The 13,006-nt window shown below is 35.0% G+C and overlaps 1 protein-coding gene across 1 annotated transcript; it reads left to right on the top strand.

Annotated features, from left to right (window-relative positions):
* The first annotated feature begins 8,316 nt into the window (after positions 1-8,316).
* LOC120089693 (phenylacetaldehyde reductase) lies at positions 8,317-12,427 on the top strand. Its single transcript, XM_039047057.1, is given in 4 exon segments — positions 8,317-9,047; positions 11,204-11,553; positions 11,984-12,062; positions 12,064-12,427. Coding segments are annotated over 4 exon segments (984 nt in total). The 5' UTR covers positions 8,317-8,561; the 3' UTR covers positions 12,133-12,427.
* Positions 12,428-13,006: the final 579 nt, after the last annotated feature.

The following is a 13,006-nucleotide window of genomic DNA, read 5'->3' as shown; positions in this document are numbered from 1 at the left end:
ACCTCGAAGAAGTTTTAAAAGGGATCATCCTCAGGAACTAAGTCTGGAACTTCCATTTAAAAAATAAGAGTATTCAAATGAAAAAGAAAGGAAAAGGGAAAGGTAAGGCTCTTACAACTTGAAAAAGCAAGGGAAAAGTTGTTGACAAAGGAAAGTTGTTTCCACTACAATGAATACGAGCGCTGGAAGCGTAACTTCCCAAAATACCTTTCTGAGAAAAAAGTTGAGAAAGCAAAACAAGGTAAATATGTTTTACTCGTTGTTGAAACATATTCAGTGGAGAATGATAACTCTACTTGCATACTAGAGTCAAGAGCCATTAACTATGTTTGTATTTCTTTTTAGGAAACTAGTTCCTGACAACAGCTTATTGAAACGAGACAACTTTCAAAGTTGGAACAGGAGATGCGTCTCAACTAAAATAGTGGGAGACTTAAAGTTGTTTTTTGGGGATAGATTAATTTTTCTAGAAAATGTACTTTTAGTTTCTAATATGAGAAGGAATCTAATATCTATATCTTGTTTGTTAGAATAAATGTAAAAAGTATCTTTTGAAGTTAATGAAGTGTTAGCTCAAGAGGTGTTCAAATTGGTTCTGCAAAACTTGAAAACAACTTATATGTGTTAACCAAGTCAGAAGTTATTTTAAATACTGGGATGTTTAAAACATTTGAAACTTAAAATAAAAGGTAAAAAGTTTCTCCTAGTACCTACTTTTGGCACTTGAAACTTGGCCATATTAATCTCATTAAGATTGGGAGATTGGTCAAGAGTGGACTTCTAAGTTAGTTAGAAGACAAATCTTAACCTCCACGTGAGTCCTGTATTGAAGGTAAGATGGCAAAAAGATCTTTTACAGGAAAAAGTCTTAGAGCCAAAGAACCCTTAAAACTCGTGCTTCAGATCCTGGTGGTTCGATAAATGTCAAAGCACGAGGAGGATATGAATATTTCATCAATTTTAGTGATGATTATTCAAGGTATTATTATATTTACCTAATGCATCACAAGTTCGAAGCCCTTGAAAAGTTCAAGGAGTATAGGGTTGAGGTTGAAAACCTGTTAGGTAGAACAATTAAAAAAGTTCGATTAGATCAATGTGGAGAGTATATGGACTTGAGTATCAAGACTATTTGATAGAACATGGAATCCAGTCTCAGCTCTCAGCACCTGGCATGTCTCAACAGTATGGTGTATTAGAAAGAAGAAATAGAACTTTGTTGGACATGGTTTGTTTAATGAGTTATGCTCAATTGCCTGATTCGTTTTGGGGATATGCAGTAGAGACTACTGTATACATTTTGAACATGGTTTCTTCAAAAAGTATTTTTGAAATACCATATGAGTTGTGGAGAGGACGTAAAGGTAGTTTACGTCACTTTAGAATTTGGGGATGTCCTGCACACGTGTTGGTGCAAAATCCAAAGAAGTTAGAACGTCATTCAAAATTGTGCCTATTCATAGGGTGCCTCAAAGAAACAAAAAGTAATCTATTTTATGATCCTCAAGATAACAAAGTATTTATATCGAAAATCGTTACATTCTTAGAAAAGGAAAACCACATGAGAGATCATTAACCTCGCAGTAAACTAGTATTAAGTGAAAGTTCCAAAGAAGATACAGATAAACTAAAAAGTTGTTGATCAGGTCGATCCTTCAACAAGAGTTGTTGATGGAGTTGGTAATTTTAGTAAATCACATCATTCTCAAGAGTTGAGAATGCCTCGATCGAGTGAGAGGGTTGTCTATCAGCCCGATCGTTACATGGATTTAACAGAAACTTAGTTTTCATACCTGATGGTGGCATTGAGGACCCATTGACCTATAAACAGTCAACGAATGATGTAGACTGAAACCAGTGGATCAAAGCCATGAACCTCGAAATTGAGTCTGTATAATTTAATTTGGTCTGGGAACTTGTAAATTAGTTGAGTGGGGTAAAACCTATTGTTTGTAAATGGATCTACAAGAGAAAACGAGACCAAGTTGGTAAAGTACAGACTTTAAAGCTCAACTGGTGGCAAAGGGTTATACCCAGAGAGAAGGGGTGGACTATGATGAAACCGGATCCTTTGTTGCCATGTTAAAGTCGATTAGAATACTTTTATCCATTGACACATTTTATGATTATGAAATTTGGCAAATGAATTTCAAGACAACCTTTCTAAATAGCAATCTTGAGAGAGTATCTATATGACTCAACCAGAATGGTTCATTGAACAGGGTCAAGAGCAAAAGGTTTCCAAGCTTAAAAGATCCATTTATGGGTTAAAATAACATTTAGATCTTGGAATATAAGATGTGACACCGCGATCAAATCTTATGCCTTTGAACAGAATATTAACGAACCTTGTATCTACAAGAAAATTGTCAAAACCACTATAGCCTTCCCAATGTTGTATGTAGATGATATCCTAATAATTAGGAATGATGTGGAATTTTTGACTGGTTAAGCGATGGCTAACAACCCAATTCCAAATGAAAATATTTGGGAGAGGCTCAGTATGTTCCTAGATTCCAAACTGTTCGGAATCGCAAGAACATAACGTTAGCTCTGTCTCAAGCATCGTATACAAAGAAGCTGTTGTCTAGGTATAAGATGTAGAATTCCAAGAATGGTTTGTTGCCTTTCAGGCATGGAGTTCATCTGTCGAAGGAACAGTGTCCTATGACACCTCAAGAAGTTGAGGATATGAGATGTATTCCCTATGCATCATCAGTTGATAGTCTAATGTATGCCATGTTATGTACGCGACCTGACATATATCATGTAGTGGGAATAGTCAGTAAGTAGCAGTCCAATCTAGGATATGATCATTGGATTGTCGTTAAAAATATCCTTAAATATATTAGGAGAATGAAGAACTATATGTTAGTGTATGGTGCTAAGGATCTGATCCTTATAGGATACACTTACTCTGATTTTCAGACTGATAAAGATTCAAGAAAATATACATTAGGATCAGTGTTCACTTTAAATGGAGGAGCAATAGTTTGGAAGAGTATAAAACAAGGTTATATTGCTGACTCCACCATGGAGGCTGAGTACATAGCTGCATGTGAAGCGACAAATGAAGTTGTATGGCTTAAAAAGTTCTTAACGGATTTAGAAGTAGTTTCAAATGTGCATCTGCCTATCATCCTCTATTGTGATAACAGTGACACGGTTGTAGATTCTAAAGAACCCAGAAGCCATAAGCGTAGGAAGTACATTGAGCGCAAATATCATCTCATTAGAAAGATTGTGCAACGAGGAGACGTAATTGTCAAACAGATAGCCTCGGAGTACAACATTGTTGATCTGTTTACAAAGACCCTCATGACTAAAGTTTTTTAGGGTCATCTAGTGAGTCTAGGACTACGAGTTTTGTAAATCTAGGGCAAGTGGGAGAATACATGGGTATGTGATGCCCTAGTTTATTGTATTTATGTTTTTTCTCTCATGCTCAACATTATATGTAAATGACCCCACTGGATTTTTAATCCAAGTGGGAGTTTATTGGGTTTTATGTCCTAAAACTCATGGTTTGTAAACAATATATTGGATTTTATGTCCTAAAACTCGTAGTTTGTAATATCATATTCTTGTTCAATAAAGCTATTATTGAAAATCTTTAGTAAATTTAAATTCTGTAATCTTGAATCCAATAAACTAAGGTCCTGAGGCTATTTAATGTAGTTTGAACTTTATGTTGTGACATAAAGGTGGATCAAGTTCAAATATATAGCCAAAATGGTCTATAGTATATGAATAAGGTTGGTGTGTTAATTTTGGGACACTATAGATGCGGCCCATTTTGTAGTTAGTACAAACGATGTGATCCTAAATCGTTCATTGTGGAGACATGAAAGTGGAGGCATCATATGTAAAGAGTTTACATAAGACTGAACCATGAAATAGTCACTTTTTATGTTCTAAATGCCGTTTTATGTATAAAACTGACTATTTTGTTATTTGATGACTAGGTAACTTAATCTTAATCCTGAGCTAATTATGAACTCCTGTTAACTCGGAATTATCCTTAGATCTGCATAGGTGAGGACAGCTCATTATCGCTGGCCCAATAAGCTTCCCATTTCAAGGGTAAGATCAGTGGATAGCTGGGAACATAGGGTGCAACACGGAATTCACTCCTACCCGTTATAGGGATAGTAGATAGGTTGTTCCCTTTAGTACTGAATCCAGGTCTTGAACAAGAGGCCCCACCCTCTTATTGGCCCGAGAGGGGTTCGATTTAAAGGTTGGACTTTAAACCAATTGTTCATTAGAGGATCAGTAGAACTTAAGGAACAAGATGTAGTCTCGGGGGTAAAACGGCTTTTATGACCCAGTCGAGATTATGAACAACCTGTGAAGGATTAGCTTACTAATCATGGTTATATCATATGGACACAAATATATCTATAGTGAGGGAAGTGCAACTACGGGACTATAGTGGAATGACCCGTTAGTTAACGAATGTTGATTAGCTCCGTTTAAAGAGTTTAGCCAGCTAATCTCGGATCGTTGGAGCCCATGATCTATAGGTTCATTAGATTCCCCTACTAGCTCATATGGAATAAACTTAGAACAGTATGATAGAATAATTCGAATTGTTCGAATTAGGTGAAGAGAGAGAAATTAACAAGTATATATGATATAGTGGTCGGTTTTTTCAGTTTAGAGATAAGATTTAACATTTAAATGTGATTTAAATATCAAGAATATGAATACGTTCATATTCGGAAGCTCGAAAATAATGGATATGGTCAAAGATGTAAAAAGTCAAAGAGTTGACTTTTGAATTTGAAAAGTCAAACTTTGACTGATCTTATATTCAAATGTGATTTGAATTTTGAGAAAATGAATGTGGATTCATGCTCGGGAGGTCAAAATTAGTCAATACGAAAAAAAATCATAAAAAGTAAAAATGTTGACTTTTCGATAACTATTTTGCCCTTTGACTAAAGTTAATGGGAAAATCCAAACTTTTGTTGGATAATTCCACTAACAAAATAGTGGGCTAGGTGTTGGCTTATAGTGGAGACAATAAGCCCACTTAGATAGTGGATTCTAGGTGTTGGGATTTTATGAAGTTATTTCCTGCAATTTTGCATGGCCCTTTTCTATAAATATGGGCTTGTGATTTTGGATTAAATTTTTTTTATGGACTTTTTTCCAAAATAGTTTTCTAAAATTGGGCTATAAAAAAAAAAAAACTTAAACCCAATCCAAAATCCCTTCTTCTATTTCCATCTCTTTCTTTCTCTCTCTCGGGTTCTTCATCCATCGGGTTCCACAACCCGGTTCTGAGTCCAGAGGATAGTAGGTCAGCTCTAGTGGTTGTCCAGTTCGTGTTTAAATGGAGATAGACGAGTTTCGGGAGCTTCTAAGGTAATATTTCAAAATAACCCTAATTAGTTTATTTAGGGTTGCATGTTTTATTTGTGCAATTAGAGTAAAATCGATTCTCTTTTTTGCTGCGCATGCCTATTTTTCCATCACAATAAACATATTCTATTTTAGAATAATGTTGTAATTGAGGTTTATTCAGTAAATACGTTATTGAATATATGAATTGCATTAAAGAACCCCAAATCCAAAAAATTAAAAACCCCTAGCTATATCATGAATACTTGAACTATATGTGAAGACATAAAAGTGGATCAAGTTAGAGTAATAGCCAAAACGGCCTATAGTATAGGGAAAAGGCTGGGTACCTTATCTTGGGGACAATATGATGTGACCTACTTTGTATTCGATACAAACTCGATGTAATCTTGAATCGTTCATGTAAAGACATACAAATGGAGACATCCTATGCAATGAGTTTGCATAAGATCGGACCGCGAAATAGTCACTTTTATTTTATAACATCATTTACTGTTAAGATTGACTATTTCAATTTGATGACCTAGGTAACTCGATCTTAATCCTGAACTAACTATGAATTCCTGTTTATTAGGAATTATCCTTTAATCTACATGAGTTAGAGTGACTTGAGTTCGCCAACTCAATAGGCCTACCATTTTAAGAATAAGATCGGGTAGATAGCTAGGGACATAGTTCTACAAGATGGAATTTACTCTTATCTGATTCTAGGGATAGTAGCTGGGTTGTTCACTTAAGTGTTGACTCCAGGTCTTGAATTAGGGGCCCCACCCTCTCATTGGCTTGAGAGGGACTCGGTTTGGTGATTGAACCACAAACCAACTATTCATTAGAGGATTAATGGGACTTAAAGAATAAAATTTAATTATAGTGCTAAAATGGTAATTTTGACCCGCTGTAATTACGAACAACCTATGAAGGATCGTTACTAATCATGGTTATATCGAGTGGACAGAAATATATCTCTAGTGAGGAAAGTGCAAGTATTAGGCTATAGTGGAGTGTCCCGATAGTTAATGAATATTGGTTAACTACGTTAAAGAGTTTAGCTGGTTAATCTCGGATCGTTGGAGCTCATGATCTGTATGTCTATTAGGTCCCCATGCTAGCTCATATCAGACTAAACCTTAGAATAGTATGATGAGAAAATTTGAAACGTTCAAATTTTGTGTAGAAGAAAGCGTTAATTATATTCGATTTACTCAACGTCTTATCATTTAATTATGAATTAAAAAATATGGAGAGTTGGAAATATTTAAATATGATTTAAATATTGTACACATGAATAGGGATCCATGATCGGAATTGGGGTTGATTATTAATTTAATGTTTGATATCAAATTAATATTATTAATTAAATTATTTAATTAATTATTCAAAATGAATTTTATTTAAAATTAATTATATGAATTTATTTATTTAAAATTAAGAAAATTCATTTAAAACTAAATTTTAGAAATTCAAAATTAAATGAGTTTAAAGAGGTAGTGGTTTTTTCCATTTAACCTCTTTCAAACACCTCAATTCTCACTAATTAATCTCATTTATGTGTACTTTGAGATTGATCTAGTTTTGCATGATTTCTTCTTTAAATAGAAGAAAGAATGTTGAGATATGGAGTTTTTATGGTTGTTTTTGAAGCTTGAATTTCCTCTAAAAAACGTAGGTCCAAATTCTCTCAAAATCCATTTTTCTTAAAAATTCACCACAATTTTGGATCCCACAATCCGTTCTAAGGTCGGAGAATAATGGGAAAGACTCTAGCGATGGTCCATGAAGTGTTCATGATAAAAAAACATCCAGAGGATTGCTTCAATTTTGAGCTACATCAAAGTTTGTTGTTCAAACTCAGTTTTTTGGTTTTGAACTAGCATGCTTAGTCCATAAAATTGATGTTATTAAAGTACATTGGATCCAAATTGCTTCCGCTTGCATGTTCTTTACTCTTTTAATGGGACAAACTGGTATACTATGTTGGAAACCATTCTTCCCGGGGAATCTTATAACGAGGTTATGCCATCGTTTATCTAGAAATTTTGGTTTCCATGGACATTTAGTTAGCAAACAACACATTTCACAAATTTTATTGCATTTACCGATACCAACTATATTAAAATTTTACTGCTACCTATTAATCGATACCGATTTATTGATATATCATTCTTCTTACCGACTTACTGCTATATGACCTAATTGACATGACAGTTAGCGAAGCACACAATCATATCAATAGACGATAAGGAAGTCAATTTCTACGTTGAAAAATATAAACAAAACATATAAAAATCAAATAAAGTCGACATGAGTACTGGTAAACGAATGGAATACTAAATAAACTAGTATGAACATATTAATGGCGACTTCGTACTACTTGAAAAGTAACGACAGCAAGCATGCAAGTTTCAGTTTTGAACAACATTGGGATGTATACATTCCTCGAAGCCCTAATTGCATGTGTTATTAATTATTAATTGAAGACAGTTACCGGTTGAAACGAAATAAAAAATCGAAGTAAAAGATAGAATATATTACACTTAAATGAGGACGAGCGAACAAATGATCAATGAACACTGGCAAATGGAAATCGAAAGTTGAATCGTGAGGAAGTAAAGAAGAGTGGGTTAAAATGGTCGACAAAATGTTTGAAATGGGGTGAATGATCATGTTCGATGTTGTCAATCAGAAATGGCATGATGAGAGTAGTTTTGTCATTTTCATTCGACCTTTGAATTAATGATTTGAAATAAACGGACTCAATCACAATCATATTGCTTTTGAAAAATTAGATAAGTAAACATCAATAACCACAATCGTTTATAATTGAGACCAATTTTGATCGATGGTCAAATTAATCAACCAAAATTACACCATTTTTATTTCATTCCCATGTAAACTTGGCCTAAAAACTTGATTTCAAAATAAAAATAAAAATTAAAAATACTAGGATATTCCTTTCATTTCTCCTCCCTTTCGAGGATGAAATCCGAGGGAAGCGATATCAAATCTTCTTATTCTGAAGTTCAAACAAAATCTCGTACAAGGAGAATCCTCTATGGATAAACCCAACGGAAATTTCTCGATTCTCGAAGTTGATTCGACAAATGCAAAATTCTCAATGGCTAAACAATCATCTCCTTTTTGTTCGCGCTTCCCTTCTCCGATTACTTTCCACCCAACAGTTTTAGGATTACATGGCGACCAACAAAGAGAAAGAACCAGTTTGTGTGACCGGAGCCAATGGATTCATCGGATCCTGGGTCGTCCGTACGCTTTTGGAGTCTGGCTATACAACAATTCATACCTCCATCTTCCCCGGCTCCGATCCTTCCCATTTGTTCAATCTCCAGACCTCTACTAACCCTAATGCTAACCTTAGGGTTTTCGAAGCGAATGTAATGGACGACGAGGCGGTGGCCAGGGCAGTCGAAGGCTGCAAGGGAGTATTCCACATCGCCTCACCCTGCACATTGGAGGATCCGATTGATCCGCAGAAAGAATTGGTGGAGCCGGCGGTGCAAGGCACTGTCAATGTTCTTAATGCGGCCAAGAAATTTGGAGTGAGACGTGTTGTTCTTACTTCTTCTATTTCGGCTCTTGTCCCTAACCCTGGTTGGCCGTCTGATATGCCTGTCGATGAATCTTCATGGACGGACCTGGAGTACTGCAAATCGCGCAAGGTTCTTTTTCTCTACCTTTTGGTTGTTATGTTTCGTAACTTTGAACTGCTTGATGAAGTTTCAGTCTATCTGCTGGCCAGTATTGAGGGGCGGAATAAAGAATTAAGAGAAGTGTCATTGCCCTTTTGGTTCTCTCTCTCTGTAAAAACTTGGCCCTGTCCTTCCTAGTACTAATGCTATCACGAAGGTCATGTTATTTGTGAACTTAGGTCATGTCTACTAATCTGTAATCAGAATTGCCACAATCATAATGGATTTACATTCATGTACAATTTTGATGGATCTCAATCTCAAAGAGAATGAGATTCATTTGATTGTGTTTACTACACATTAATGCAACCGTGGTGTTGTTTACTTTCCATAGTAATGAAAAGGGTAAATAATGGAAAGTTTGTAAAAAAGAAGGCATGGGTCCCACATACTAATCAAATATAATTGGATTGAGGACCCTTTCCTCTACAATAGGATTATGTTTGTTGAATACGAATTTCATAGTGAGGCCCACATTTCATTATGATTATAGAAAAATTGTAAACAAATAACAAACGTAATCAAATGTGACTCACTTTTGAAGTTACCATCGATAGATTACATTTACAAGTAAACATGGCCCTAGTTAATCAAGGCTTGCATTTTAGATCTTTGCAACATTAAATTAAAGTAAACTAATGATTGAAGATTGAGATGGAATTGTGATCCCGCTGATGCCTTTATGTGTGTGTTGCACATGTATTCTCGAGAGTGTTGGTGATAAAGTTCTATTTTTATTTGTGAATGTGGAAGTATTGTAATCTGTAGAGCAAGGAAAATGACTTGTAAACAAAGGGCAGCCTTCGCTGGAAGTTGAAGACATTGGGCAATTTTTCTACCACATCCACCTTCCTTAAGATGACTATGGGAGTTCGAAATCTAAAATCCCTATGGTCAAGCTTATTTGGAAGTTAAAAATTCCTAAAAAAGTGAAGATCTTCCTCTAGTCCCTTGCTTATAGAAGTCTAAATTCACCCATGATAAGCTTAAGAGGAAGTTCTCTAACTGGTCTCTCTCCCCGTCCATGTGCATCCTATGTCAAAAGGAGATGGAGACCGTGGATCATTTGTTTCTACATTGCGAGTTTGCTTCTAGAGGGTGGAGTAGTCTTCTTAATTCTTTTGGGGTGGTTAGCTATCTCCTTAAGCAGATTGATGTTTGGATTATGGATGGCATGAATGGCGGAAACTTTTGTGGTAAAGGAAAAATTCTTTGGTGATGTGTGACACGTGCACTTTTGTGGCATCTTTGGAAGTTGGAACGAACGTAGGATGTTTGAAGACAAGTTTACTTATGATTCTTTTTGGGCTCTGGTTCAAAATATAACCCCTTGGCGGTGTACAAATTATACTAAATTCTTTTGTAATTATAGCCTTCTTATGATTTTAAACAATTGGAGGGCTCTTCTGTTTGATTTTAGTATTTTTAACTTGGTGCTCCAAAAAAGGTAGCTAGAATTTTCAGCCTATAATAGAACATCCCTCTGTAAGAACTTCGGTTCAACAACACAAGGATGTAGCACCAGCCCTTAAAAATCCCCAAATTAATGTGACCGCTTTAGCAATAAAGAAAACAAACTGTAAGAACTTGACGGACCAAGATAAGTGGCTTTCCAAGAGCTATAATGAGATGAGATTCAGATGATGTTCAGGTAAAATGTAATATTTTGGCTCTCTTTTGAGAAGCCTTCCATAAATTGAGGGAATTCCTGAAATCGTTAACCTTACTATTTGCCAGTTCTATTATTTTCTTAGGTAAGAGTTTCATGCTAAGAGTTAGATCTCAACCAAATTTGTGAGACTTTGTATGGTTGGGGAATCTTTATCTAGTCTATAACTAGTTATAGGCAGATGATTGTAGGAATGTTATGATATGCAGGCAGAACTCTCATTAAACAATTATTGTTTACAGCTGATTTTCTATTAGTGTAGGTAAACTCAGGACTGTATTTAATAGTTATTACTATAAAGTTTTTGAAGTTATACTTAATGTTTTATATGCATATTAGCAGAGAATTGAACTATTCAGCAGACAATTCATTTTCAAATTTCATCTTTTATCAACTCTTGAAGTAAGATTTTATTCTTTTAATATTGTTCTGTTTGCTTCTTTTAATGATTTTGCAGAAATGGTATCCAGTTTCAAAAACATTGGCCGAGAAATCAGCATGGGAGTTTGTAGAGAATTATGGACTGGATGTTGTTTCCATCCTACCAGCCACATGTCTTGGTCCTCTTCTGCAACCTAATTTGAATGCAAGTTGTGCTGTATTGCAGCAGTTGCTCCAGGGATCCCAGGATAGTCAGGAATATCACTGGCTGGGTGCTGTACATGTCCAAGACATTGCAAAAGCACAAGTTTTATTGTTCGAGTCTCCCACTGCTTCTGGTAGATATCTTTGCACCAATGGTATCTATCAATTTTCCGATTTTGCGGACAAAGTCTCGAAAATATACCCTCAATTTCCAGTTCACAGGTCAGAACTTAAGTTGAACAGAACTGGGTTACTGAATTATAACATTTGCTATTCTAATTTCAAACCATTTCGATAAATTGCATTCTCATACAGTAAATGCATAATTTGTTTCTGTTGTCCTTATCTGAAGGATAAAATCTACACCTTCAAGCAAATAATCGTTTTATATTCATGAGTTTTTTGTTTTTGTTGTCTTTTAAAATCTCTGTTTGCTAATGTTTGAATTTGGCTTGTTAATCAATTAGTGGTCAAATGCAATGAATGGGGGTTGTTCAATTTTTCTTTTTTCTTTTTTAATTTGGTATGTTGTAAGATTTTCTCTGAGTGTTCTCTTAAATGTCTAGTATTACGATACGAAGTTGAGGGATGTGGATTTGATTTAACCTATATTCTTTTGATATCAGAAGTTGATGTTTTGAATCGCCTGCAGATTTGTGGGAGAAACACAACCCGGGTTGGTTGCTTGCAAAGATGCAGCCAAGAGGTTAATTGATCTGGGACTTCTTTTCCACCCCTCTTGAAGTTGCCATTAAAGATACGTTTGAGAGTCTTAGAAGCAAAGGCTTTCTGGATCAGTGAGTAAAACAATTAGTGGAACTTATAGTCCTTTTACTATACCCCTTATAATATATGAATGCAAGCTGGTACACAACTTTATCTATGTTATAAATAAGTAGATCTATTGCTTGTAGAATCGCTATACTTTGATTTGTTTGAATGTTGACCAAGAATGTGGTAGGATGCTTTTATCTTTCTGCTAGTCTTGATTTTGGAATTGTCGAAGAAATTGACACAAAAGGGAGAGACTGAGCTGGAAAGAATGAAGTTTCTATTAAGGTATAAGGAGAGAAGACACTCTCTCTTTGCTCACTCACTCACTTTCTTTCAATTTTCTTTCATCTTCTAGCTTCTTCTAATTTGTCTTACAAACGGATGAAATCTTTGGAGTTCAAGTAAGAGACTTTTTTAGACCTCTCTTGGATTCTAACATTTGTTAGATATTTAGATGAAATTATCCTTTTCCAAAGGAATTCTCGAATTCTTTGGGATATTTTACATTTCTTTTGATGCTTATTTACAATCTATAATATTATCTAGAGATGGCTATTATTTACATTTAAATTATCTATATGGAAATACTTAAAGAAGCTTCTAAATAGTTAGTGTTGTCTTCTACTTTAATTGGAACCTAGATAGTCTATTTATTTCTCTAAATCTTACTTACTGTAAGGGTTATCATGGGAGAACTTCAATATTTAACCTTCTCGAAGCTTGAGTTACTATTCCTGGACTAATAAACACGAATATGTTAGTTTCTCTAATGTATCTATCTGGTTTACGTTGGACATTTGGACACTTAAATATTTGTAGGACGCATTGGACGCCAGTCAATATGGGTCTTGTACATATATATATACACATATATATTTCCAGTACTTATGGGTGCAACATT

Source organism: Benincasa hispida, chromosome 11, assembly GCF_009727055.1.
Source record: "Benincasa hispida cultivar B227 chromosome 11, ASM972705v1, whole genome shotgun sequence".
NCBI lineage: Eukaryota > Viridiplantae > Streptophyta > Magnoliopsida > Cucurbitales > Cucurbitaceae > Benincasa > Benincasa hispida.
The sequence above is the reverse complement of the archived record's forward strand: the minus strand, read 5'-3'. Positions and strand labels throughout refer to the sequence as shown.